At 35.7% G+C, this 26,663-nt stretch overlaps 4 protein-coding genes and 1 non-coding gene across 9 annotated transcripts; 3 read left to right on the top strand and 2 right to left on the bottom strand.

Annotated features, from left to right (window-relative positions):
- The first annotated feature begins 688 nt into the window (after positions 1-688).
- Positions 689-2,103, top strand: LOC132046846 (probable histone H2AXb). Its single transcript, XM_059437637.1, has 2 exons — positions 689-983; positions 1,740-2,103. The coding sequence occupies exons 1-2, from the start codon at positions 777-779 to the stop codon at positions 1,959-1,961; spliced, it is 429 nt and encodes a 142-aa protein (XP_059293620.1). The 5' UTR covers positions 689-776; the 3' UTR covers positions 1,962-2,103.
- Positions 2,104-4,053: 1,950 nt separating this feature from the next.
- LOC132046837 (F-box/kelch-repeat protein At3g23880-like) lies at positions 4,054-8,642 on the bottom strand. 3 transcript variants are annotated; one of them, XM_059437620.1, is made up of 2 exons: positions 7,288-8,642; positions 4,054-4,364 (listed from the first exon to the last, which is right to left on the bottom strand). In XM_059437620.1, the coding sequence occupies exon 1, from the start codon at positions 8,527-8,529 to the stop codon at positions 7,306-7,308; it is 1,224 nt and encodes a 407-aa protein (XP_059293603.1). In that variant the 5' UTR covers positions 8,530-8,642; the 3' UTR covers positions 4,054-4,364; positions 7,288-7,305. The 3 variants fall into 3 exon arrangements, with proteins under 3 accessions (XP_059293603.1, XP_059293594.1, XP_059293584.1); XM_059437611.1 differs by lacking the exon at positions 4,054-4,364 and adding an exon at positions 4,382-5,766; XM_059437601.1 differs by lacking the exon at positions 4,054-4,364 and adding an exon at positions 4,382-5,759 and having other exon boundaries at positions 7,288-8,641.
- A 2,568-nt stretch (positions 8,643-11,210) lies between these two features.
- Positions 11,211-15,085, bottom strand: LOC132046821 (F-box/kelch-repeat protein At3g23880-like). 3 transcript variants are annotated; one of them, XR_009412780.1, is made up of 2 exons: positions 13,743-15,085; positions 11,211-11,456 (listed from the first exon to the last, which is right to left on the bottom strand). XR_009412780.1 is itself a non-coding variant. In XM_059437583.1 (1 exon), exon 1 carries the CDS (start codon positions 14,967-14,969, stop codon positions 14,349-14,351), a length of 621 nt encoding a protein of 206 aa, XP_059293566.1. In that variant the 5' UTR covers positions 14,970-15,085; the 3' UTR covers positions 13,668-14,348. The 3 variants fall into 3 exon arrangements, 1 of the variants encoding a protein (XP_059293566.1); XR_009412782.1 differs by lacking the exon at positions 11,211-11,456 and adding an exon at positions 11,491-13,275; XM_059437583.1 differs by lacking the exon at positions 11,211-11,456 and having other exon boundaries at positions 13,668-15,085.
- Positions 15,086-19,448: 4,363 nt separating this feature from the next.
- On the top strand, positions 19,449-19,519 carry TRNAG-CCC (transfer RNA glycine (anticodon CCC)). Its single transcript has one exon. It is a non-coding gene; the product is annotated as a tRNA-Gly (tRNA).
- Positions 19,520-21,214: 1,695 nt separating this feature from the next.
- On the top strand, positions 21,215-22,973 carry LOC132046811 (early light-induced protein, chloroplastic-like). The gene is made up of 2 exons (XM_059437572.1): positions 21,215-21,481; positions 22,508-22,973. Exons 1-2 carry the CDS (start codon positions 21,332-21,334, stop codon positions 22,862-22,864), a joined length of 507 nt encoding a protein of 168 aa, XP_059293555.1. The 5' UTR covers positions 21,215-21,331; the 3' UTR covers positions 22,865-22,973.
- The last annotated feature ends 3,690 nt before the right edge of the window (positions 22,974-26,663 follow it).

The following is a 26,663-nucleotide window of genomic DNA, read 5'->3' as shown; positions in this document are numbered from 1 at the left end:
CTTGAACTGTTGCAATAACAAACAATTTGAGACAACTATTTTTAATAACCATGACAAATAATTTTAGACGGGGGGAGCAGAAAATTTGAAATTAATAAATTTAAAAAATCAAACATCAACATATTGAATCAATTTCGTGGAAAATAAACAAAAAAAAAAGCCACTAGTGATTGTGAACAAAAAGGGTCAAATATACCGGAGCTCCGGTGTCACGAGTTCACCAGCAGTGAGGGCTATGGAGCAAGCAACAGTGAGGGAGAGGAGATAGTGGCTGGAAAAGTTGTGGATTAGGTAATTTTAATTAAAATCGAGTAATTTTTGCAGGATTTGAGTTTTCCGTTCATCTAACAGGTATAAATGTAAACTTTATAGATGACATAGATATTTTTGTTCACAATAACTAATGGGAATAAAATTAGCTAATAAAACAAAATGTATGCGTACATTTGACCCTTTTCCCTTAAAATTTCGTTAAAAATAGAGAACAAAAGCGACTATTTAAAATTTAGCGTACATATAGTTAACATTTTAAAAATGTAGAGACGGAGGGAAATATTAGAGGGTAGTCCAAAAAATTAAACAGTACCGCCATTGCTCACTGCCACGTCATCAATCCAAGCACCTTTATCTCCACCAATCAAAACACAGCATCCATCCCTATATATTCCTAACTCCACTTCCTCAATTCCCCCATCACATTCCACACACCATCATTCCTCTCTCTCTCAAACAAGCAACATCAAATCTAGGGTTAGGGTTAGGGTTTTTGGAAAAAGATGAGTTCAGGTGCAGGAGCAGGTAAAGGCGGCGCAGGAAGAGGAAAGCCGAAAGCATCGAAATCGGTGTCTAGATCTTCGAAAGCGGGTCTGCAGTTTCCTGTTGGAAGGATCGCTCGTTTTCTTAAGGCAGGAAAGTATGCTGAGCGTGTTGGTGCTGGTGCTCCTGTTTATTTATCTGCTGTCCTTGAATATCTCGCTGCTGAGGTAATTATACTGCTTTTCAATTGATGTTAGAATTTGATTTATGTCGATTAATTGGAGCTGTTTGCTGTTTTAGATATGTGTTTAACCTAGTTTATTTGTGAAATTTTAACCTAGTTTATCTGTGAAATTTGTCGATGAATTAACAATTTTTTGTTAATTGATGTTAAATGTAAGTTAGAATTTGATTTATGTTGGCTAATTGGAGCTGTCTATAGTTTTGATGTGTTTATCTATTTGTATGTTCAAGTTTTTTGGCAACTTTAGGGAATCTAATTAAATCTAGTTTATTTGTGAAATTTTAACAATTAATTAATAACAAGCTTTCTGAGGTAGTTTTTGTATTTTATGATGATCTATTTTGTTAATTTTTGTGTTTTTGATGTTGAATCTATTTATATGTTAAAAATTTTGGGCAAGTTTAGGGAAATCTAGTTTAACCAAGTTTATTTATGAAATTTAACAATAAACTAATATTTATCACTTTTTTTTTTTAAAATAAAATAAAATTTACACTGTATAAACTATGAATGATTCCTAAACTAATTAAAACAGTCCAAGTTCCTCCAAAGAGCTGAATTAAGGAGTTGTTTTTCAGTCTATTCAATTCAATGTGTTTTTCTATATAAAATTAATTAATTCCACAGGGATTGTTGTGCATGTTGTATAGAAGGTCGTGAAATGTTTAGTTTGATGTGTTGGAAAATGTGAGGTTTATTGTGAATGTATTCTAAGTTTGTAATGTTTGTTTTAATATAGGTGTTGGAGTTGGCTGGGAATGCAGCAAGGGACAACAAGAAGAATCGTATCGTGCCTAGGCACATTCAGTTGGCTGTGAGGAATGATGAGGAGCTGAGCAAGCTTTTGGGTCATGTTACTATTGCTAATGGTGGTGTTCTTCCTAACATTCACCAGAATCTGTTACCTAAGAAGGCTGGCTCTGGAAAGGGTGATATTGGATCTGCATCTCAGGAGTTTTAGATGTATATGGGGTTTGTGCTTTGTGGGAAGGATTAGGAGAAATGAGTAAAATATGGTTATGTAATATAAAAATAGTGTTTTGTATTCTGACATTCAATGGTGTTAAATGAAAAATGGCAATGGTCACCTGCAGTTTTGGTTACTGATGTTCTAGTTCTTGCACATTGGAGTTCTATGCTTTTCTTTATGGATGCTGACTTGTCTGTTTTGATTAATTGAGCACTTGCTGTGTGTTATTTGGTTGGAGATGTTATTGATCATGTTGAACTAGACTTTTCATGGCAAATGGTGTTAGATTGTGGAGACCGTAGTCTGTTTTTTGCCATCTTAACAGCTTAATGAGTTTCTGGTCGTCACCTTAGTTGTTTCTTTGCAGTTCTTTAGTGATTACTATTATATTATGGTTTTCACCCAAGTTGTTTTAGACTGCAAGGTAATTTGCATTCTCCATTTCCCTTTTACTGCTCTCAGTTGAGTGTCTACTGTTTTTGTTGTTTCCTCTTAGTTAGATGGATCAGGTTGAGTTTTCACCACAGAATTTGGCCATGGGCATTGAAGATTGGTTGATTTTTAAAACAAACTTAAAATGATGGTAGATTTATTTTGGAGGTATTGTTACTCCCTGTTTGGATGGTTGTGTCCCATGGTTCATTAGTGTTTTTGTTTAACTTAGGTTTGTCCATCTAGAATTTGGAGTTAGGACTCCTAATTTGCTTGTAACTATCGATCAAGTGTGTTCTTTTATTTTTGGGGCAGGTGTTGGTGCTGTAGGCCTATGAATGGGAGGGAATGAGAAGAAAATTGGTATTTGAACTCCACTATAAATGCTAAAGTTGCAATATTAGGTTGCAACTCTAGTCATTATGTACAATGCTAAAAATAATGATGTGTTGTTCTGCAAATCTGCAATTTGCAAAATCAAGATCAACATTCAATGAAATCTTAAAAAGGAATTTGCCAAATATGGAGATAAGAGAGTACTGAGACTCGGAACTTGGATCCAATAGTACAGAGCCCTGTTTTGAGGCACTGTGTCTGTACTCGATCAACAGTATCTTCTAAGCATATAAAGATATGGAAGGGAAGTAGGGAACTGGGGTTGGTGGAAGTCGAGTCTCATTGTTAATCGTTCTTTTAACTATTTTAACTCCTTTTAAATTTAGAAATAGACAAGGAAATACGTGGTAAGTAATATTTCAATTTGTTTTCTCGAGTCAATTTATTCCGTGAGTAACTAATGAAAAAGAAAGTTCCCTCACAAACTATTCGACAGAACACTTTGAACCAACATTCAACTTCTGTCTTCGGCTAAAGAAGCATACTCAAATTCATTGTTGTGCTCTGTTCTTTATCTGCAGTTTTTGAGCCCAAAGTTCTGATTTTTTGCTTGAAAGAGTGAAAGGAATACCAAAGTGATCATTTAACACGCAGATTGGTTTTTTTAACTTCGCAACCTAGAGTGAAATTTCTTGTTTATCTTCGCAAGTCTTAAATACTACTACTACTAGTACTGCTTATTGGTTGTAGTTTTAGGAGCACTTCTATACTTGGGCCTTTTAATTGTTTAGTATGCCATCTTATAAAGTTCTTTTTTGATCTTGGATATTGTTTTCATCACTGTTGAGGGTCATCAGACAACATGAGGCATCTCAAGTAGGATTTTTCAGTCAATGAACCAAGACGGATTTTGGATTTTCTTGTTAGATAACACGTAGTGTGATATTGATTCAAGCAATTGTTACAAATGCACATCATTCTTTCTGTATCTGCCAGTATGCCTCATATTTAATGTTTTGCAGGCTCAAAGAAGCTAGCGGAGGGGGGAAAATTTATACATATTCTGCTATCTGAACCCAACACGGAGACATCAAGATCGGCACATGCCGTTCATCCTTTTACTGCTGTACAAAATGGAGATTCTTTATGGTGTTGTGAAATTGAATTTGATGTGATCCCCCTTTGTATGCACTTTTTTGTTGATGCATGACAAAATATATTGCAAACTTATACATGGGAAGTTTTGGTCTTCAAAAACTTTATGGATTCTTTCATCAAGAGTTGAAGATCATTGAGAAGCAGCTACAGAATAATTCAAAGTTCTTTCTCTGTATTAACATACTAAATTTGCTAATATATGCTCACTTATTTGAGATTTATGTTCAGATTATCCATCCAACCAGCAAAGAGAACCTAACGAAGAACAAAACTTGTCACTTTTGGCCAATTTAGCTGCAAATTGTGATTGTACTCTTGTTCAATTGCTGGGCTTGGCTCCTGCAACAAGAAGAACATGTCGTTCCAATTGTTTCTTGGTTTAGTTAATTGACATACGATTTCTTCTTTGTCCACCACTTTATCTTGCCTTCACTTCAGTTAAACTTGTTTGGACCATTAGTCAATCTCCTAAGAACAGTAAACAAAGTTTGTGAAAGAAAATAGTATCAAAGGGGCTAAAAACATGCATTGCAAATGTGATAAGACACTTTCAAATGTTGGAAATCTCCCAATATGCTAGTTTCAACGACTCTCATTCGTTACGCTTCTTTCTAGTTGCTTTACTTATTTAGCAAATGACACCTGGGTGTGATGTAGTGTGTACTTAGAGGAGCACGTCTGAACGAATTCAACACTTGAAGGACTCAAGATATTATTACTTTTGGTAATGGAACTAAGATACTTCCATCTTTATTTACATGCCTTATTTTCATTTTCATTATCGGTTTGGCTTATGCCTGACGATTTGAAAGAAATTAAGGACCCTGTTCCAGCCAAAGAGATCCATGGAAAGAGATATCTTCACAAAGTTGTCATCACATAAATTTTCCCACACTATACCAAATCATACATGCGATAGTTTATGTGGTAAATCAGCTCATAAAAGAAGGAACTGGTGCTCCTATTTTGATCATTTTCTGATGCATTTAGTAATTATAGGCAGTAACATTTTCTCGTGTTCTTATTTGCTTAATTAAGTATTATTTATTGGTTGTTTCCCCAAAACTTTCCAGCTAAACATCGCCACATCATAAGCGGAAACACTGAGATGGATCGTGAAGAATTCAGGTCTAAAGATTTAACACATACCAGGATTTCGAAATGCACTTGAATTTGAAGAGAACTATGTAAATGTCCTAACAGGGATGGATACTAGGACTAGGTTTCAGCATTTGTTAGTTGGGAAGTAGCTGATGAATAGGTAAATTCTAGTCATTGGCAATATGTAGTCAATTTGTTGGCCAAATATCGGTAAAAGAAGGAAACAAATTAAAAATTAGAAGGTATTTCCTAATACAAGTTCACAATTGTTCCGATATGTATCTATACTTAGCTGTATTAATGATTTTTGCATTGAATATTCAGTGTCAAATAGGCGGGTTGATTCAAATTTTGGTGAGCAAAAGTGGGCTGAGTTATATGTTAATCTTCGAACTCTGTTGCTATTGTTAACAGATGACATTGTAAAGCTCTTAAAGATTCAACTTGTATTTCCAATCAATCTCAAGATGCGTGACATAAAAAAGAAATTTGACAGTCTCAAGATACTAAATTCAACAGATACAATGGAATGAGCAGCTTGTTCAACCTTTCTCTCGTGACACATTCAAGCTACAACGACGACAAAATGGGATATCCAATCAGCAAATATAGGTAACATAGGTAAGTCTTCTGCTATGCACATGGAAATAACAGTAGATTCAATGAACATTGGGAACAGGGGAAAACCCAGGCTTCACTATTTTGATTCAAGCAGTCAAACAAGCGGATAGATCCTTTGTTCTTACCAACAGCTTTCACTTCCTGAAATCTCAATAATACATAGAAGTTAATAAAGCACTTCAGTGAATGTCACATGACAAGTAAAAGTAGCGTAGATGTAGAAAGCAGTGCATGCAGCAAAAATAACTTTCATGTGAAACGGCCTGCCTAGTTAAGTACATTCCCCTACCAACTATATATATATATATATATATATATATATATATATATATATATATATATATATATATACTTGAGGCATGTCAAAGAGCTTCTAGTTAACTAATCTGATGTCTACACCAAAAGGGTGGTATATTTAGTCTATCATACATCCAAAAGAATAATAAATAATACTAAGTTAAAGGCAATATACCACTCATATTGATCCACATCCAACATATTATGCTGCCCAAAGTGGGTAGCGAGTTGATTTAGAGGTGGAAGAAGGCAGTACAGTACTCTCAGTTGCTTTCTTTTAATTCAATCCATTCTTACTAATGTCATTTACTGCTAAAGTGAAACAAGGTTAAGCCTTGATTGGCCAAACAAGTATATATTGAAAATATAATGCCGAAGAAAGAACAGTAAGCTATTGACAACTAGGAGACCCACCAAGACAAGATACTAAATCAGAACTTAACTCTTATTTACGATTTCTTTTTCCCTATTAAATCTCACTTTAAAAGGGATTAGCAATGAAAGCCCTAGATCAAACAATGACCCTGGCAAGGACTATGGCTCATCGTAACAAAGTTTCATTCCAGGAAAGATTTTTTTGTTCATATGAATACTTTAAGGAGATAGTTTAGGTTGAGGGTATATTTCATGAATGTTTTTGGCCAAAGACCATAACCGCTATTCAAGAGAAATAGTATCAAATATTTTATGATCAGTAGCACTAACGATAAATCCTAAACATGGGCTCGGTTCATGATTATGGATTCCTACTCATCATATTAGCTAATCAGATTAGATTCATTTTCTAATTTTACTGTTATGGTAAAATGATTTATGCTTAAATTTATTGTCTCGAGCCTTGTGCAACTGACTATATCAGTTGACAGAACAGTGCCAAGTCGACAAGCATAAAGATTCTAAAGATGGATTTCTACACGGGCCTCAACTTTTCCCAATCCTTTTTGCTATGTATTGCTTGATACCTTCAACTGTTAGCTATTAGCAGCAACGGAAAAATCCAAAACCAGATACTAGGCTAACCGTAATCCCTGTTACAGAACAACCAAGTTTCTTCTTTTTGCCTATTAAGTTTTCACCCCAACAAAACTTGGGAAGGACCTCGCAGTTATCGGTGCATTCACCTACCATGAGTTCCATCTTCGTAGTGCTCTTTATTTTTACTCTGTCTAGAGGCACAACATTCCCTCAAACACTGCTAAACAAGAGAAAATCTGTCCGCGTCATTCAGTTCGAAGTTAAAAGAATAAAATTGTTGTTCCTTGTATATGAAAATGACTAACAAAATCTCCTAGGAACACAATTTAAAGATGTCCTCCACATATGCATAGCAAACAAAATTTAATAGCACTTGAGGGAAAAAAAGCAGTCTTACAAGTTATTTGTTACATGATTATCTTGATCTGATGTTTTTCAGGCTTTTTCTTTTCCTTGCATCCTCAAGCCCTTGTGTAGAAAAAGGAGAAACTAGGCTTTCAACGTATATTTCCGCCTCATAATCACCATCAAAGTTATTAATAACCTCTGAATATCTAATTGATTCATCCTTAGGATTGTATATCATGGAAACTGAACCAAACACAACCAAAATTTCACCCTTTTTTGACGTAAATAAGAGCGGACAAAGTAGATGACAAATATCCACTTCATCACCAGGACAGTTGATGGTATACATTTTTGTCCAAGATTCTTTAACCCCGTACTCCTTCATAACCCAAACATCTAGAAGAGTTCGCATATAATCACAAAAGATAGAAAGATCACTTGCCAACACTGTCAACCATATAACGAAATCTCCTTCTCCATAGCAGGGCTGCTTCATCGTCTTTCCCCATTTCTCCTCACCCAAATCAAAAGAAATGATTTTCCCGTCGACATCCCAATGAAATTTCCCATTCAAAAACTTACCCGAACCAACTAATAGGACCTCACTTGGACAATCATCAAGACTTCTCCAAGAATCACTTTTTAGACTATATATTTTTACTTCAGCATGATCAGAACTGTCATAACTATAAAAAACACCAACAACTTTATAATCATCATGAAACTCATCATATCCAAAACTATATATCGGCGAGCTAACAAACTTCTTCAATCTAGGTCTTGGATCAGGCAATTTCCTGTACTTTCTAATTGATGGATTCCCTATAAACAAGTCATTCTTCCCGGCGGCAAGACAAATCAACCCATTGACAGAACCTAAAATCCAATCAGACCTAGGCAATTTGGTGTATAAATCATTGCCTTTCATGGGATAATCCAAGTCAAATGCCTCAGTAACAGGCTGATAAAATAAAGACCTAAGAGTACAACATTGAAGAGTCAAACCACGATCAAACATAAACATAAACATATTATGGGTGTATTCCTTGTTATTAAAGGATAAACTGAGATGCGTCTTGATAAATTCAGGGCTAGAAATTACATCAAGCCAGTATTTTGAAACACACCTGAATTTCAACAGGGATTTCACAGGAAGCCTGGACAAGATTTCAGTGATGAGTTCTGGTGGAAGGGTTGGGATTGATAAGCTTGAAAATTGCATTGAAGTTGATGGAAATGGAGAATGGTTTGTGGGTTTGCTCCTTTTTGGGTCATTTCCTTTAGATCCCATTTCTGTTTGAGAAATTTGAAGCTCTTGAAGTTTAATATTTGCAACGTATTAGCAAGGTTTTGTGTGATTGTGAGAACACAGTAGACGTTACTTTTCTTTTTATTGACGTCTAATAGAGAAAAAGACCAAACTACTAGTCCCTTAAGTCTAGCCATTGGATTAAAATGGTTCTTTTAAATAGACATAAGGGTAAAAAACACATCTAAATTATCTTTTTTTTTTTTTTTGTTTTTGTGTTTCATACTTGAACTATTTGAAGTAAGCAAAACACACCTAAAATATCACTATATAGTTAGTAAAACATACCTGAACTTATATATGATGTTGAGTGTACAGTGTACTGCACTCTCTTTTTTGGTTTAAAAATAGTGCCACTTGGCACTTTACGTGGATAAATAATTCTACCGTGGCAGAAGTTAATTCCACATGGATAAATAAAGGTTAAAAGTTAAGGGGTAATATATTTGGGTAAAATTAGAAAACACGGTCATTGTAAAAATTTAATGGGTCTCACCGTTTGTAAAATTCTCACTGGAAATTCTCTTCTTCTCCGACCGTGATCTCGTCTCTGCCATGGTTGGTGTCTTGCTTTCCCCCATTGAGCTCCAATTTTCCCCAAGAAGATGAAGGGAAACAAAAGGAGGAGAAAAGCTTATTAGCCCTTACAGAAGAAGAAAATGAAGAATAAGGTTGATAATGAAAAAGAAATAAATGAAAAAAATCTGCACAGGAGAAGAAAAAATAAAGAAAAATGGTTGAGAAATGATGAAGAAGAAAAGGGAGAGCTTAGGGTTTTAAAGAATTAATTAAAAAATTTTATCAAATAAAAATAATAATGAGCCAGCAAATATATAGCAGTTACATATGCCAAATGGACGAAATTTTTTGGGAAAAATTTTGCTTCACGCGCATTTAGGAGAGTGAGGTCGACATTTTAGTCTAGTCAGCATTTAGATGTATTTTGCTAACTATATAGTGATAGTTCAGATGTGTTTTGCTCACTTCGAATAGTTCGGGTATGAAACACAAAAAAAGGTGATAGTTTAGATGTGTTTTTTACCCTTATCTCTCTTTAAATATCAATGTGAAACATTAATAGTCCCTTAATTATTGGCCGGTTCATCGGTCGGGTCAGATTGGGTTTAGCATATTTTGGATTATATTTTCGATTTTTGGATTTCATAAAATGTAATCCGAATTCGATCCAAATACGCTCAGATTGGATCGGATTTCTTAAGTTCGATTTTGAATAAATCGATTTGGATAATTCGAATTTTCGGTTCAGCTTATAAGTTGAATTGCTACTTCTTCTTCTTACAAATGAACTACCAAATAAAATATTAATACCAAATTACCTTAATATATAGTTCCTCGTTGAATATATGCGTTGATATGTAATGAGTAGGGTATATTTGACTTATTAGATTGGACATACAAGTAAGGCCCAATATCTAATGGATAGTCGGGTAGGCTAAACTTAAGGTATGAGAAATTTGGTTTTTGGATATTCAAAAATCCGAAGTTCCAAATCCGAAATTTGATCCAAAATCCAAAAATTTTAAAAATTAAATCCAAAATCTAATTTCGAATTTGAAAATTTCAAAATATAAGAACAAAATGTTCGGATTTATCCAAACTATGAACACCGCTACTCAAATATGCAGAAGCGGCGCTCTTTTAGTTTTTACTTGTAACTTTTTGCGTCAAAGACTAAAGGAGGAACCATGTGTCGTTCAGCCTACATGTAATTGTGATCTCCTGGTTTGCATGAACTTGCAGGCCACATACCTGAGCTTTAAGGTCCCCCAATTCATCTATTTCCCTGTGTGCCAAACGAGGTTTGTCACCACAAGCAGTCATTTTACCATGTCTAGTGAATTTTTCACTCACCAACATTTACTAAGCATTTTCGACTGGCAGGAGTTGACAGGCATATCTATAGAGGCGGAGCCAAGTTTTGAAGTTTATGGATTTGAAATTCTAATTCTTTTGAGTTATGGGATTATAAATAATAATTTGTACTACGTATTAAATGGATTTCTTTTAAGACAAATATAGAATTTGAACCAAACTTACTAGATTGCGGGTTATATCTTCTTTCAAATGTTTGGCAGAAGTAATCTAGTCGACGCTCCTATTTATAGTCCCGGAACAATCACAGTCAAAAGTCCCAAGATAAATATTAACCAGAATAGAATGAAAAAGTTAAAAATAAAATAAAAATAAAAAAAACTTCAGAAGATAAGCTTTGGGTAACACTATTAAATCTTAAGCAAGGGTTTTGTTTAAGATCTATTTAGATTCTTATTCTCATATTAGATAATCATAAATATTACGTAGTTTTCAAGCTATGCTGATACTGTAATAGATGATTACTTCTTTAAGCTGTGGCCCAATAAGGCGTTATGTCAGTTTAACAGAGAAATTTTTCAGGCAAGTTGCCCAGGATGTATTACTGTGTAATCCTTATTATTTTTCCACTTTGTTTTTGCTATGGATCAATGGATAAGCTCTGTATTTCTTTTCCTTCTTTTTGTTATCCTTTTCTTTGACTAGGTAAGAATAGATTACAACTTGAACAAATCTAAGCATTATCATAAATATAAGTAGCAGATCAATCTCAATCTAATACCATCTACAAACATTCAAGAGAAGCTGAGAAGAACCTCCAATGACCAAGTTACGCATAAAATATGATAAGCAATTAGCGAGCAGATTTTTTTTTTTTTTTTTTTAATCAAGTAAAGAGTGATCAGCTACTAGCAGAAATAAGATCATAATAAATATATGTCTTGCTCTCTGAACATGGCAGTAACATTAGGACATAGTAATGAACATTGAGAACATGGGAACACCATGCTTCATCATCTTGATCCGTGCCATCAGTAGGGGGTGGATTAGTTGTTCATAACATCGGCTTTCAGCTCCTGAAAGGTAAATAATACATAACAATTAACAGAACACCTCACTGATACTTAATGACAAGTAAAAACAATGTAGATTTAATTATTCCAAAAAAGAAGTGAAGATTTAGAAAGCAGCACAAGCATATTATCCCCACACACGGGATACGATTAACATGTAGCAAAAATTACATTACCTACTGCTTTCAGAGGCGGACTTCGGGGAAGTGAGGGGACAGCGGACCACGTTAACTTGATTTTTTTTTTTTTTTTTTTAATTTATATACATAATACCTTGAGAAACGACTATATATTTTGTTAGAAACCCTGGAAAACAAAAGCTGGGCGTTCAGCTAAAAATGGCGAAAATCTTTTTAGCATATAAAATGCCCAGGCTGCTGCTAGATTTTGGTTACAGCAATACATTACAAATCTAAGCGGCACAGGTAAGATCAATATGTAGTAAAGACCAGCATAGGTAACCCTTGCTTTATACACATAAAAGAAAATTAACATAACGGATGAACGTAAGTAAGGGGAATACCATGCTTCATCATCAAGATGCATGCAGTAAGCAGTAGGTGGATTGATTGTTCTTAATAACAGCTTTTACTTCCTGATAGTTCAATAGTTGAAATGAAAACACCCTACTGATCTGTCATGATTCTAGTAAAAGTGGTGTATATGATAACTTGATAAGGTGCAACACGTATGACTGTCCTCGAGCACGGTCATATACAAACACCAATTAAAACGAGACTTTCCTTGTTATCACAAAAGAACAATATTCATTTCACGACAATGTACATTGAGCTCCCATCAAGTGTATCAAGAGGTCAAGATTTTATTCTTACAGGGATTTATTATGATCCCTCCCCTGTATTTCCTTCCGTTGCTTGATCAATTGTATCAAGAGGTCAAGAAAACATTTCAGATTGTCAATAACAGTTGAGTCAATGACCAGTATTACTTGAGATGCATTAAACAAAGGCACTAGTTTCTTAACTTTGGCAAACCATGAAATTTTGAAAATTCAGCAAGTTATTGTAATGAGTGATGACTACAACAATTTTGTCAAAACAAGGTATCAACACTGTTTCCAGCTCTGTTTAAGATAGTAATATACATAAAAGAACTTGGAAAGTAAATTGGATTAGGACCCCCAGCACTTAAATCAGAATTTATTTCTTTCTTTCTTCGATTACCCAAATATCTCCAGTCCCACATCACTCTCATAATCATTGCAGGTAGATTTGTCGTCTCAATCTGACATTCTCTATCACTTATTCTTGCTTTTGTTATTGTTCTTCCAACAGTTTTCTCTTTTTGGAACATATTAAGAAGCAAAAAGTGCCACATAACATGAAACATAGGGATTACAATTTGCCGCTTTATTTAGAAACAAGATAACGAGTTCTATAGTAGGACTAATTACTTTTCAAAATAACAAATATGACCAAAAAGTTGAACCTCTATCTAAACTTAATTAAATAGGGCCCTCTATTTTTTCCCATAAAGTAATACTTGATTTTTTTTTTTTTTTTGAAAATTTTGGCATAACAAAGCCTGTATACAACAGCCGACAGGTATACCCCAAAGTAGAAAACCTACAAAAAGATATGATTCTTTACAAAAGACAGCCAATTTCTATACATAAGGGACCTCATCGGTGCACCTATAAGGGATAAGACACTACTTCTCAATTGTCCAAAGTTCCTCTCTACCCCTTCAAAATCTCTCCAAACGATCCACATTCCAACACGTGTCTTCTCTTCCATCTACCGCAATTCTGACTGAACTAAGTTCATTCAAATATCTCTTTCTCGTATATTCCACTGTGCTTCTATGCAAGTAAAAAAAGATTACATGTAAGCGACAAGGAAAACCACCAAACTAGATACTATATCAGACCTTAACTCTTATTACATGGTTCCTACTAGATACTATATCAGACCTTAATTCTTATTACATGGTTCCTAGTTCCTTATTCAGTTTCAGTTAAAGAGGGTTAGTAATGAAGGCCCTAGAATCCTGGCAAAGGCTATGCCTAGTGTTAGTGGCACATTCACCTTGCATTATTTTCATGTCCCTGGCGCTCTTTATTCTTACTCTATCTAGAGGGACATCACATTCCCTTAAAACACCAAATAACTGTCACAAAAAAGAAGTTATTTCATGAAAATATGCAAAAAGGAAAAGGACAAATAAGATCTCCAAGCAGATGTGGTGTGAAGATGTCCATAGAACATGCAATGTCTTTCTCTATAATTGAAAAAGAAACCGAAAATATGTATCGAGTTGAACTCTTACAAGTCATTATCTACAATATTGTCACCATCTTAGCTTCTGCAGCGTTCGTTCTTGTTGTGATCGGTTCTTTCTGTAAAGGGGGGCACAAACTAGTCTTTCAATGTAGATGTCCACCGCAACACAAAAACCAAAGTTGGTAACCTTTGGATATCTGATAGGTTCATCCTCTGGATTGTGTACCGTTAAAGTCGATCCAGGCACAAACAATATATCACCTTTGTTTGACATGCAAAGTGTTTGAGAAGTAAAAGAAGAATACCCATAACAAAGATATATGGTATACTTCTTTGTCCAAGACTCTTTAACCCCATACTCTCTCATAACCCACAGATCTGCCTGACTTGTCACATAGCTACAAAACCTGACAGAAAGATCACTTCCCAACATGTCAAGCTTCAACGAAAAGTCTCCTTCTCCTCCATAGCGGGGCGGCTCCACCTTTCCCCATTTCTCATCAGCCAAATCAAAAGAAATAATGTTCCAGCCCTTATGGAAAGGACCATTAATACTATTAGCCCAATGAAGTTCCCCAGCCCAATGAAGCTTCCCGTTTACAAACTTACATGGTTTAACCAATCGCAACCCATCCTTACATTGTTTACCCAATCACAACCCATCCGGAATATCATCCATACTTCTCCAAGAATTACTCTTTAAACTATATATTTTGACCTCAAGAGGATGCCAGAGTTTATATCTGTTCCAAAGCACACCTACTACCTTATAATCATCATTGGACTCATCATATCCAAAACCATATATGCAACTATCGAAATGGTAATCACCGGTTACTGAAGGCCCAGAATCAGGCAAATTCTTGAACAATCTAATTGATGGATTCCATAGAACCAAGTCCGTGTCCTTAATGGCAAGACAAATCAATCCATTAACCGAACCCACAACACAAACGCTTTGTTGTTGGTTCTTCATGGGATAATTCAAGTCAGATGCCTCAATCCCAGAATTATTACGTAAAGAGCTAATAGAACAGTCCCTAAGTATGTATTGGATATTAAAAGAACTAAATAAATTAATTGTCTCAGTCAACACAAGCCTATGGTGTGTGTAGTCTTTGTTTTTAGCAGATACATTAAGATGGGTTTTGACAAATTCAGGGCTACGGATTAAAGCAAGCCAGGATTTTGAGACACACCTGAACTTCAAGAGGGTTTTAACCGGAAGCCTTGACAGGATTTCAACAATTAGTTCTATTGGAAGTGTAGGCATTGTTCAAGATTAGCAATATAGTTTGATGAAAACTTAGCAATATAGTTTGTAGGTTTGCTCTATTTTGAGAGTTGAAGGGAGGCAAATATTTGACAGTTTCACTGTTGAAAGAAGACTCTATTGCATGCGTCTTATAAATTGTTACTGGAGTGATTCTTTTGGGCTGGGGTTTTAGTTGGGTTGTTTGGGCAATTTGCACGACTGTCCTCGTTGGGGGTGGTCTTTAATTTTTGGGTTCGAATCCCGGCTTAGTTATAAAAATATAAAAAAATTCGCAAGGTAAGACTTTGCAAAAAGCCTGCCTTGTGCGGCAGACTTTGCCTTAAAGTATAACTAAAAGTCTGCCGGAGACTGCAGACTTTGCCTTATAAGGTAAACTTTCAGTTATGCCTTAAGGCAATAAGACAGACTTTTTGGAAAGCCTTGCCTTGCGATTTTTTATTCATTAGTTAGAGCCCACGTGTCATATCTGGTATTGTAAAATCGGCGTTAATGAAAAATGGCATGGATGAGTTCTTTTGGTAACAAGCGATGGTATAAATGAGCCAAACTATTGATGAGCGGCATAAATGAGCCATTTCCCATAGTTCAATAGCATAAATGACCCAAACTATTGACGAGTGTCATAAATGAGTCATTGCCGATAATTCGATGACATATTTGAGCTTTTTTCGTTTTCTAAATAAAATGTACTACTTACAAGAAAATTTTGGGGCCACATAATGGCAGGCCTAAAGCAACTGCTTGGGCTGCCTTACCCTTGGGCCGGCCCTGCCTAGAAGAAATATGGGCAATTCTTGCCCTTCTTTTGGGATGGTCTTTAACTTTTGCCCCTAAAATTGGCGGTCTTTTGTCACACCCCGAACCATGGACCTGGGCGAAACACGGCACTTGGTGCCTTACTGTATGTGACCGAGCGAACCACATGGCTTGCTGAATCATCATGGGGCATAACATGAGCGGAATATAACGTGAATGCATGATGAGCTTCTATAAAACGTAACAAGTCATGATACTCAATAAAAATACTTGTTTAAATATGAGTGCGGAAATAACATGAATGAGCCAAAAATGGCTATACGACTCCGAAAGTCTGACATAACATAACTGACTTGTCTAGTCTACGAAACCTCTAACATAAGTCTGAACATGAAAACATACCCGCCGGGACAAGGCCCCCAGTATATTTTTAAATGCACATATTATCATGAAAATAAATAAATAATAAATGTCTAAACCCCGGAAGAGATGGGGCTCACCCAAAAGCTGATAAGTGCGAAGTCCTACTAAGCAGATATGTTGTCCTGTAAATCAGTACATGCATCGTGAAAAGCAGGCCCCCGGGCAAAGGGACGTCAACACATTGAATGTACTGGTATGTAAAGCAACTGAAAGAAATAACACGGGACATGGAATAACATGATAAGAAGTGAAACTGAAAACCTGGACATAAACATGAGCATGAATATATATATATATATATACACACATGGTACGTCAGCACATTGAATGTACTGGTATGTAAAGCAACTGAAAGAAATAATATGGGACATGGAATAACATGATAAGAAGTGAAACTGAAAACCTGGAGATAAACATGAGCATATAGATATATATATATTCACACACACATGGTAAATAGGGAGAGCATTTCATAAACCGACAACGTGATATCACCACGTGGGTACGTGGAGTCTGGTACCTCGTCGGACCAGCAGAGCCCCCATACCTTGCCAGGGTATAAGGTGTAACGTGCCTGATGAATCCATTCAGTGGAAAATTAAGGAATCGTCCTAACTGGGCGGAGCGATCGTTATCCTACAATGGTTACGTAGTTTCAGGCTATCTGAGCCTTCTCGGTAATTTGTGCAACTCCCAAAAACATGGACATGATATAGTTGGCTAAGAAGCCCTTGATTTTCGTGATATAACTTGTAAACATGGTTTCATGAAAGCATGACTTGTATTTAGTATGTATGTATCTTGTATCATGGCATGAGAGTAATTATAGAATATAATTGCATGAAAACTTGTAAGACATGTAGTATATTTCTTGAAAATATCATAATAGTCATAGCTTGCATGTAAGAACCCATAGGATGCAAAGCATGAATTTTTTCATAGATTAGGACAGATTCTCAATAATCATAAGGAATTATCAAGAACTTCAATGAAGAATTACTAACAAATTCATACATAATATAATCATGGGACATGGGCCTAGGGTTATCATGATCATGGTCAAAACCCTAGTTTTCGTATAGCTTCATAATTTATGGAAGAAGGGCGTGGGGAAGAACAATGATGTTCCCACACATAGATAGCAACTCTACATACTTGGTAATGCTCCAAACTTGTAATGAAAATATGAACTTTGAATAAGAATCCCAAAGCCTAGTTTTGAATCCCTTTAATTAGGTTTTCTTGAAAACCCGATGTTAAGAATAATGAATTCTTGCTTAATGATCATGAGCGTATGTTGGAATTGACTTGGAATGCATGGAATAGGCTTACCTTAAAGTATATTGAAGGTTGGGAGAGAAGAGTTTCATCCTTGGGGCTTGAGAGACTTCTTTAGGGTTCTTTACCTCAAACAAATTGGTTTAAAACGAAGTGGGAATGAATATAACGAAGTTTGGCTTTTAAAACCTCGTGTTCGGTGAGCGGCCGTGCAGATGGAGGCCCACTTCGCGCAGGTGATCATGCAGCGAAGGCAGTAACACTGCCTCTGGTGCGCGATCACGCACCTGAAGGGCACTTCGCGCAGACTGCGCAGCGTCCACTAAAACGGGGATAACTTCTAGCACAGAGCTTCGTTTGAGCTCCATAATATAAGGTTGGAAAGGTATTTCAAAGGCCTACAATTTTCATGTTTTGAGTTTTCTCAAATTCCTAACGTCAGTACCCTAAAACTGGCCATAAGTACAGACTGTCTCAGACTTAGACGAATTTAGAAGGCCTTAAGAACTCACTTGTTTGACTTCAAAACGACTGTTTATCACCCGAATTCATCCCGAATGGATTCATATAGCTAAAATATAATCTTTATACTAGTTTCATACATTCACACCTAACTCGAATTTACGGGATGTTACATCTTTAATTTTTGCCCTTCACCTAAAACCCTTGAGTTCCGGGTTCGAACCCCCGCTCAATCAAAAGTTAAAAAAAAATTCGCAAGGCAGAGTTTGAATTTTGCTCTGCCCCCTCTGGCAGACTTTGCCTTGAGGCATATATTTTATTTTTTTACCTTTTCAAGGCAAACTTTTAGTTATGCCTTACGAAAAAGTTCTGTCTTATGGGGCATACTTTTAGTTCAGCCTTAACTAAAAGTGTGCCCCGTAAGATATAATTAAAAGTATGCCCCATAAGGCGGAACTTTTTCTTAAGGCATAACTAAAAATTTGCCTTATAAGGCAAAATCTATGCCTTAAGGAAAAGTTCTGCCTTATGGGGCAGACTTTTATTTATGCCGCATCAGTCATAACTTTAGTTTTTCCTTAAGGAGTCACGCCCCAGCCCTGTTTTGCGAATTTTTTATTTTATTTTATGCCTGAGCGAAGGTTCGAATCCAGAATCTCAGGTATTCGCCCACCTTTGTAAGTGAAGGGCAAAACTTAAAGATCACAAATATGAGAGGCAAAATTTAAAGACCACCCAAAAAGAGGGGCAATCCGCGCAAAAAAATGAAGAAATATTTAGTGTCACCTCACCTTTCTTCCGACTGAAACTGAATTCTTGTAAACAAGAAAATTAGCACAAAATAATTTTGTCATGCCTAACTTATTTCAACCCATATAAGCTGTCAATCAGCTTTACATGCGGAAATACACGCCCTATCGAAGGGGCCCAAATTAGCTTTTATGAAAAAATCTATTTCCAGTGTGATAGCAGAAGCAGATTCTCAGGTACTGATCACATACTCACAATACTTAATGTTCATATACACTCTCCTCACACAAATCTAATTAATGATTGCAGGTTCCTAATGGAAGCCATGGATACAACATAAATTCCGTGAAGCCAACAGAGTTATACAGCAGCTGGCCAGTGATGGAAAACAAAGCAATATGCAAGGAACCAGCAATGGAAGAAACATATTTTTGGAACTCCCCACACTCATTTGTTCTACTTTCACTAAACAAAGACAATTTAAGGGTACTACCTTTTAGACCTACCCCGCGATTGTAATAACTCTTTAATTTATGTTTTTATTTTAATGCATCCTCGGTTAAAGCCAAAAAAATTTTAAAAAATCACGAGAATGCACTTAAGAGCCAAAATTATACACACTAAGGTCATGGATAACTTGTCTTGTGTCATCTTTTATCATAACAATCAGTTAATTATGAAAAAAATTCTTCCATCTCCAAAATGTGGCTCTTTTGAGGTGTGAAGTAATGTCAATTGTCAAACCAAAATAGCAATACGTATTCACTCTTTATTAATTAGGAAATAGGTTCTCTGAGAAAAAAAAAAGCGCATCTGGTGTAGTGGTATCATAGTACCCTCCCACGGTACTGACCAGGGTTCGATTCCCTGGATGCGCATCCTATTGTTGTGCTGTTGTCTTTGTTATTTTGCGATTCTTTTTGTTATTTGATTGACTTATTTTTTGATTGACTTATTTTTTCTTAATTGTGGTCGAGACTGGTTAAGTAAAAAGTCCATTCCGCAATAATAGAAATTCTAGGCCATATTGCTGTATTTTTGGAGAATTGCAAACTTTTTTTGGCGCGGATTTCCCTTCTTTTGGGATGGTCTTTAATTTTTGTCCCTCAAATTGGTGGTATTTAATATTCGGCTTCTTCGCTTAACACCTAAAGCCGTCCAAGTTAAAATTCAGGCTCAATAAAAAAAATTAAAAAAATTGTAAGGCATAAGTTGGAATTCAAGTAGGCCAAAGTTGATTCACAAGACATAAGTTGACCCAAAGCAGCTTTAAGCTTCAACTTATGCCTTAAGACAAACGTTGCTTCAAGGCTAACTTTTGCCCAAAGTTAGCTTTAATATAAGATTTGCAAAATTCCAGCAATATATATATATATATATATTTTTGACAGAGTTTGAAACCCAACTTAAGGCATAAGTTGGGGTCCAGTTTATGCCCTACGAAATTTTTGACAGCGGAAATTCGAATCCGGAACCCTGAGATTTTAGGCGAAGGGCAAAAGTTAAATACTTTCATTTTGATGGGCAAAAATTAAAGACCACCCCAAAATAAGGGCATTACTGCGAATTGCCTTATATGTCTAGAACCTCCTAGAACTTGAACTTGTACTGCTTACAAGTTGAATACAAGTTGCTTTGAGTAATGAAATGAAGGGGGTACATGATAAATGTAGTGTGGGGCATTTGGCTTTTATGTGTGGAAGTGTCTAGGATTTTCTGGCATGGTCTTCTTCTTACATTAGTAATTAGTTAGAACTTCCAACTGTAAATAGTTGGTACTGCATCACCATTATTTTAAAGTTTTATCTAATTACACATGAAGCAATAGTTTATTTGTCCATAATCAATCAATGAGCAAAATAAACCTTTAACACAAAATTCAGCTGTCACTCTTGGATATTCATCTGCTAACATTACTCATTACTCTATAATGAATACAAGTTGTTTAGATGGTTGAATACTTCAATTCGAGATTTAGCTGATTTGACTCATCGACTATATCTATCCTACACTCTCAGCTGGAGACACGGGACAATGGACTAATTCGATAGACGCCCAGAAATGTTGAAGGTTTGATTCAAGGTTTGGAGTTCATATATATAGTAAGATAATATGATGACTTTGTTGTTGATTCCCTGCAATTTATATTGTTTTGACTCTTTAAAAATGTTATCGTAATTTGCAGGATTACCCATTGCTGGGGGTGGTCTTTATTTTTGGTCCCTCAAATCAGTGATTTTAAAATTTTTGATTGAGCGAAAATTCCGAATCCTAAAAATTTTAAGTAAAGGCAAAAATTAAAGCCCAAAAATTTGAGGGACAAAAATTAAAGAGTAGTGCATTTGAAGGGCACTCCGCACAAAATAATGGACACATATGGGGTGAAAAGGCAGGCCACATCATCCTGTTACTTTTGGCAAAAAGCCCAATAAGTCCACGTGACTTAGGTATCTTAAAGGCCCAAATTTAATTACGTGGCTCCACAAATATCCACCCCTTTTTGTCTTCTCCCTTTCTTACCCTTCGCCCATGCACTATAAATACCCACCAACCTAACAAGGCAAGCTTATCAAGTTGAGTAATTTCGTTTGGTAACCTAAAAAGTCTTTCTTCAGTGTTTTGCTAATCCTTAGTCTCTGCTAAGATAACAGGAAAACATTTTTTCTATTAGTGAGTATTTGTGAGGAAAAATGACTTCATTTGCCATGCAATCCACGATTTTGGGAAGTCCAGTCACAAGTTTTTCACAGAGTAATAATAGCCTGAATAAGTTTGTTCCTAGCTGTTACTTGCCACACCTTGAGAAGAATTCACGTCTTCGTGTTAAGTGTATGTCCGAGGTCAGTATATAAATATAAACTCTTTTTTGGATTGAACAAAAGTAGTACTCTATCTGTATCAATTTATAAGACACATTTCGCTTTTCGAGAGTTAAATAAGTATTTTTTTTTACCACAATTAATTTGTATTCCCTTTTAAATATTTTAGATTGTTAATATTGTTACTTATAATACTTTTTATATAGTTTTTAAATATATGAGTTATTTTTAAAACAATTTAAAGATTGTATGTCCGAATTCACGTCAAAACAAAGAAGTTTGACTCTCGGAATTTAAATTATTTCCTCCGTCTCAATTTGTTTGATACTTTTCGCTTTTCAAGACTCGTTTTCAAACGAGTATGTCATACAAATTTGGACAGTACCTTTTTGTAATTTACCATGCATAAACAGTACTAAGTATATGATTGATATTTTAATAGTCTGATAATAAAATTAGTGAATTTTTGAGCGATTAGTGATATTAAACAGTAATGAAAAAAGCAGGAGGGTGAGAAATTGGAGCAATCCACAAGCCCTAATTTGACTGATGCTGCTGCTACACCACTTTTTTCAGAAGTTTACATATCTCACATTAATTAAGTTTTTTTAAGTGGATATTTCTATAACAAGATCTTTTGAGAAAAAAGATCTTGGTAAGTATTCAATTATTATGTAAAATAATACACGCAAGTACATGAACAATATTGAAGAGAGATTATTTACTACTCTCTAGACAACAACTTAAAGAATCAGTCCTTTGATTAAAATTTTCCTATATATAGTACGAGTATTCGTTTTCTTAAACATCAGAAAAGTTAAATCTTGTCTTCCCTCTCAGTGAATTTTAACTTGTGATACGAGAATTTAGTTACTACTCCGATCAGTCCTTTTTTTTTTTCTTTTTTTTTCAAATTACTAATTAAGTTTTATTAAAAGTTCTGCCTGTTAGTACCTAATAAGTAACTTAATTGTGTAAATATTTTTATGTCGTCATGCATAGAACAAATCTAACATTTCTTTTTCTATTCGTGTATGTATGTAATAGCCAAAGCCAAGCACCAATTTCATCGACGTGTTCTCATTCAGTGGTCCAGCACCTGAGAGGATCAACGGTAGGCTAGCAATGATCGGATTTGTAGCAGCCATGGGTGTAGAACTAGCCAGCGGTGCTGATTTATCTGCTCAGTTATCAAGTGGTGGATTTTCATGGTTTTTGGGAACAAGTGCTTTGCTCACTTTGGCTTCACTTATCCCACTGTTCCAAGGAGTTACTGCTGAATCCAAATCTGGTGGGATAATGAGTGCTGATGCTGAGATTTGGAATGGAAGATTTGCTATGTTAGGGTTAGTTGCTTTAGCTTTTACTGAATATGTTAAAGGAGCTGGCCTTTTCCAGGTCTGAATGTAAATTCTTTAGCTTAAGTTAATATTTTTTTTAATTAATAATGTAAAGAATATATGTATTGAAGATATCTTCAATAATGAGAATTATAAAATATTTTGTTTCCTAAGTTTTTTACGATTGGTTCACGTATCTGGGCTATAGATTTGAATATGTGTAATCTCAACTTTGTTTCGGGTTCATTCTAAATGAAGCAGGAAAAGACAAGTTACTGTTTGAAATCTTTAAGGATCCGAAATTGGTGTACTATTGAATCCAAAGGCTTCCTTTTAAAAATAAATTTTGAGGCGTAATTTTGTTAAAATTGAAAACTCAGGAGCAAAATAACACAACATACGCAATGTAATTTCATAAGCGGAGTCTGAAAAGGGGGTGTATATGTAACCTTACTCCTACCTTGTGAGGTTAGAGGCGCTGTTTCCGATAGTACACCCGGCTCATGTAACACATATAAAAAAACAAAAAAGAAATACACAGTGAGAAAGCCATATAAAAATACTGGAGAAAAGAACAGTAGCAACAATAATGAAACGATAACTAAAACAAAAATGAAACGATAACTAAAACAAAGGAAACAACAAGTGGTACTAAAAATCGAAGAATAATATAGTAAGAGAATAATAATAATAATAATAATAATAATAATAATAATAATAAGAGAAATTAGACAACGCTTTACTTATTAACTTTCTACTCTAATTTTAGATCACCAAATCCTCCTATTTAGGGTCATATCCTCGATAAGCTGCTGGTGCACCATGCATGTCATGTCTAATCACTTATCGGCTTATCTCTACCTCTCCTCAGACCCACACAACTCCTACCTTGTTCCGAATATCTTTCATTCCTAATTCATCTCTCCACGTATGCCTACACCACATCTGACTTAGGAGCAAGTCACTGTCAAAATGTGTTCACTCCACCTAGGCTCCAGAAAGGTTAATTTAATTTACAACAAAATAGTTATTTGCACATAGTATTTACATCAAATTTTATAAGTGCAAATTTTTTTCATATAAATTCTTACCATTTAATTATGTTAAGTAATAATGTTTTCACTTTAATTCATAACTTTAAAAGTTTAATTGCTTGATCTGATATCAACAAACTTAATCCAAGTAAGTATTTTCCTGATTAATCCTCAATCAATATTAGGCAAGAAAACTGCGCCAAGTGTTGAACTCTTTACACTCAATGGGGTGGATGTAATCCGCGACTTAAGTAGTACAAAAAATAAAAAGTTGAACCAAACTAGTGCAAAAAAAAAAAAAAAAATTCCATTAGTAGTATTCACGCACGAAATTCGTGCGTGAAAGGACCAAACTGCAAAAATATAGTTTGAGCCTTTCACGCACGAATTTCGTGCGTGAATGTTCTGAAACTGTTTTTTTTTTTTTTTTTTTTTGCGTTACCTTTCCAAACACGTTTTTTTCCATACTTTGGGCAAAGATTAGTCATATTTCAAAATTCCAAAATATCAATATTTTATATAAAACTTAATATCTTTTTTTGCGTACAATAATGTCGGCTCATTACATCAAGTCCACTTAAACGTTTGGATCGTCGTTTTAGGGGTTCTAAAGTGCCCCGAAGCAAGTTTTGAAACTTGTAATAATAATTCATCCAATACGAGAGGTTTATACTAATTAAAAAATAATTCATTCCATTTAATTACAATACTAATTCAAAGCAATACAATAATAAATTACAATAACAATACAATCTTCAAGTTCTAGAGGCTCTATTACTTCGAGACGTGCTTGTACTACCACGACCTTGTTGCCCACACGAACGCTTGTCATGGCCATATTGCTTACATATAGAGCACTTGCGAGAGTAAGTTCTTTCACTAACATCCATTTGATTGGGTCTACGAGTCCGTGAGTTAATGCCCAATTTTCTAATGTAATCCTTGTTAGCAACCATCGAAAACGGCTCGTTTGGCCAATAAGCTTCATTACCAAGTGGGTGGAATTGGTCGGAATATGCTCTAAGGTAACTTTGGACCTTGTATTCCCCCGCCACATAATTTGTTACCGTTTTTCTCATTCTCTCGAAGCACTTGACAGCATGAGAACACGGCATGTGGTACGTTTGCCACTTACCACAAGTGCATATTCTTGTTGCCTCATAAACGGTATGCACGTTTCCACCCTTACCGTTATAATAACCCGTCCTAACTTCATACACATGTTGAATCGGGTCATACTCGGTCATTTGGGACGCCTCACATTTTTGTCTATAATGCTCCATAGTTTTGAAGGGCTTTGGCATCCATGTCCCGCCGTCGGCTAATATCGCTCCGGCTCGCCTTGCCCTAACAACAAATCGCTCCACCACACTTGAAAGTCATTCTCACCATTGCGGTGACAGTAGTCCTCGAGCAGATTTCAGCAAGTCATTGAAAGACTCGAGCCGTTTGTTGTGAGCATGCCCCATCTTTTTCCTCCATCGCACGAAGCGTCCATTTTTCAACATCGAGCTTCATCAACCAAACGTATGCGGTTCACTCACCGACCGATCGATCCATTTTGCAGCCCATTTTCGTTGTTGATGCTTTATCGCAGCCCCCCCCACATCAATTTGTTTAGAGTGCCATTGTGAAACGTTGATTGCAAATTCGCCTTCAAGTGCCTTAAACAATATCGATGGTAAACAAAGGAGGCCGCCACCCCGGTAAATTATTCATATTGTGCAATATGCCTTTATGACGATCAGACGCATATGCCGGTACGATCCTTAATAACATGAGTTTTCAAATGGGTCAAAAAGATCCCCCATGTGTCGTTGCTCTCGTTAGCGGCAATTGCGAAAGCAAGAGGAAATATTGACCCATTGGCATCCATTCCTATTGCAATTAGGAGCTTGATGTCGTAGGCACCATATACATGCGTACCATCTATGGATATCTTTGGTCGGCAAATGAGCAAAACCATCAATGCATGGTTTGAATGTCCAAAATACGAAGTTGAAGATTTTACCTCTATAAGTCGCCACTCTACAACAGGTACCAGGATTAAAATGTTGTAGAGCCGCCATATACCTGCGGCGATCGAAAAGAAGTATGCCAATTTCCAAAGACCATCTCAAAAGCGCGTCTACGCCCGAGAAATCCCTTTTTATTGCTTATAGTTTTACTATATACGGCTTGAACGTTTCGAATACAATCTTTAATGGGGAACCTGCACAAGTTTAAACAAACAACATTTAGTAATAATCTTTCAATTGATATAAGACATATAATGTACTAGGTAGGATAAGTTACCTTGGCGTTTCGGCAATGTCTTTAAGTAACACTTGAGCAATCATGTTTGTATCTAAATTATAATGATCTCGCTCGATTTTCTTCCATATCACAAGTGTGTCTTTCGCGGAATTTTGTGATAGCCCACATACCATCAAAGCTTAACAATTCCGAAGCAACCACTACGCAATTTTGATACCGTCGTCTACAAACTAGCCTCCATATCTTTCGAGGTTGACTGATCAACCTTAAACTCTCTCATGTCCTTAAAACAATAAATTTTGACAATGACCGTTGCAAAGCTTTTTTGGATGCGAACAACATTCCCTTTGCAAGGTAGCATCGATCTTTGTTGAGATCCTTAAGTTCAATCCGGTTTTTAAGCGACTATCATAATCTTCTCTTGTGAAGACAAATGCATCATCACGACCACGCAGGCTATCAAGATAAGGGATATTGTTAGAATGCCACCGAATCGGGCTTTCGGAAGTTGGGTTTTCCATCGGTGGTGGTACGTGGTGGTGCGTTGGTTCTTGTTGGTTTTGGCTTTGAGGA

This window comes from Lycium ferocissimum, chromosome 1 (assembly GCF_029784015.1).
Source record: "Lycium ferocissimum isolate CSIRO_LF1 chromosome 1, AGI_CSIRO_Lferr_CH_V1, whole genome shotgun sequence".
Taxonomy (NCBI): Eukaryota; Viridiplantae; Streptophyta; class Magnoliopsida; order Solanales; family Solanaceae; genus Lycium; species Lycium ferocissimum.
This window is presented reverse-complemented; position numbering and strand designations above follow the sequence as displayed.

Bases quoted from the DNA above. Each gene is read 5' to 3' on its own strand.
- LOC132046846 (XM_059437637.1), top strand. From the start codon at position 777: ATGAGTTCAGGTGCAGGAGCAGGTAAAGGCGGCGCAGGAAGAGGAAAG. The intron at 984-1,739 runs GTAATTATACTG...GTTTTAATATAG, and splicing joins TTGAATATCTCGCTGCTGAG to GTGTTGGAGTTGGCTGGGAA.
- LOC132046837 (XM_059437620.1), bottom strand. From the start codon at position 8,529: ATGGGATCTAAAGGAAATGACCCAAAAAGGAGCAAACCCACAAACCAT.
- LOC132046821 (XM_059437583.1), bottom strand. From the start codon at position 14,969: ATGCCTACACTTCCAATAGAACTAATTGTTGAAATCCTGTCAAGGCTT.
- LOC132046811 (XM_059437572.1), top strand. From the start codon at position 21,332: ATGACTTCATTTGCCATGCAATCCACGATTTTGGGAAGTCCAGTCACA. The intron at 21,482-22,507 runs GTCAGTATATAA...TGTATGTAATAG, and splicing joins GTGTTAAGTGTATGTCCGAG to CCAAAGCCAAGCACCAATTT.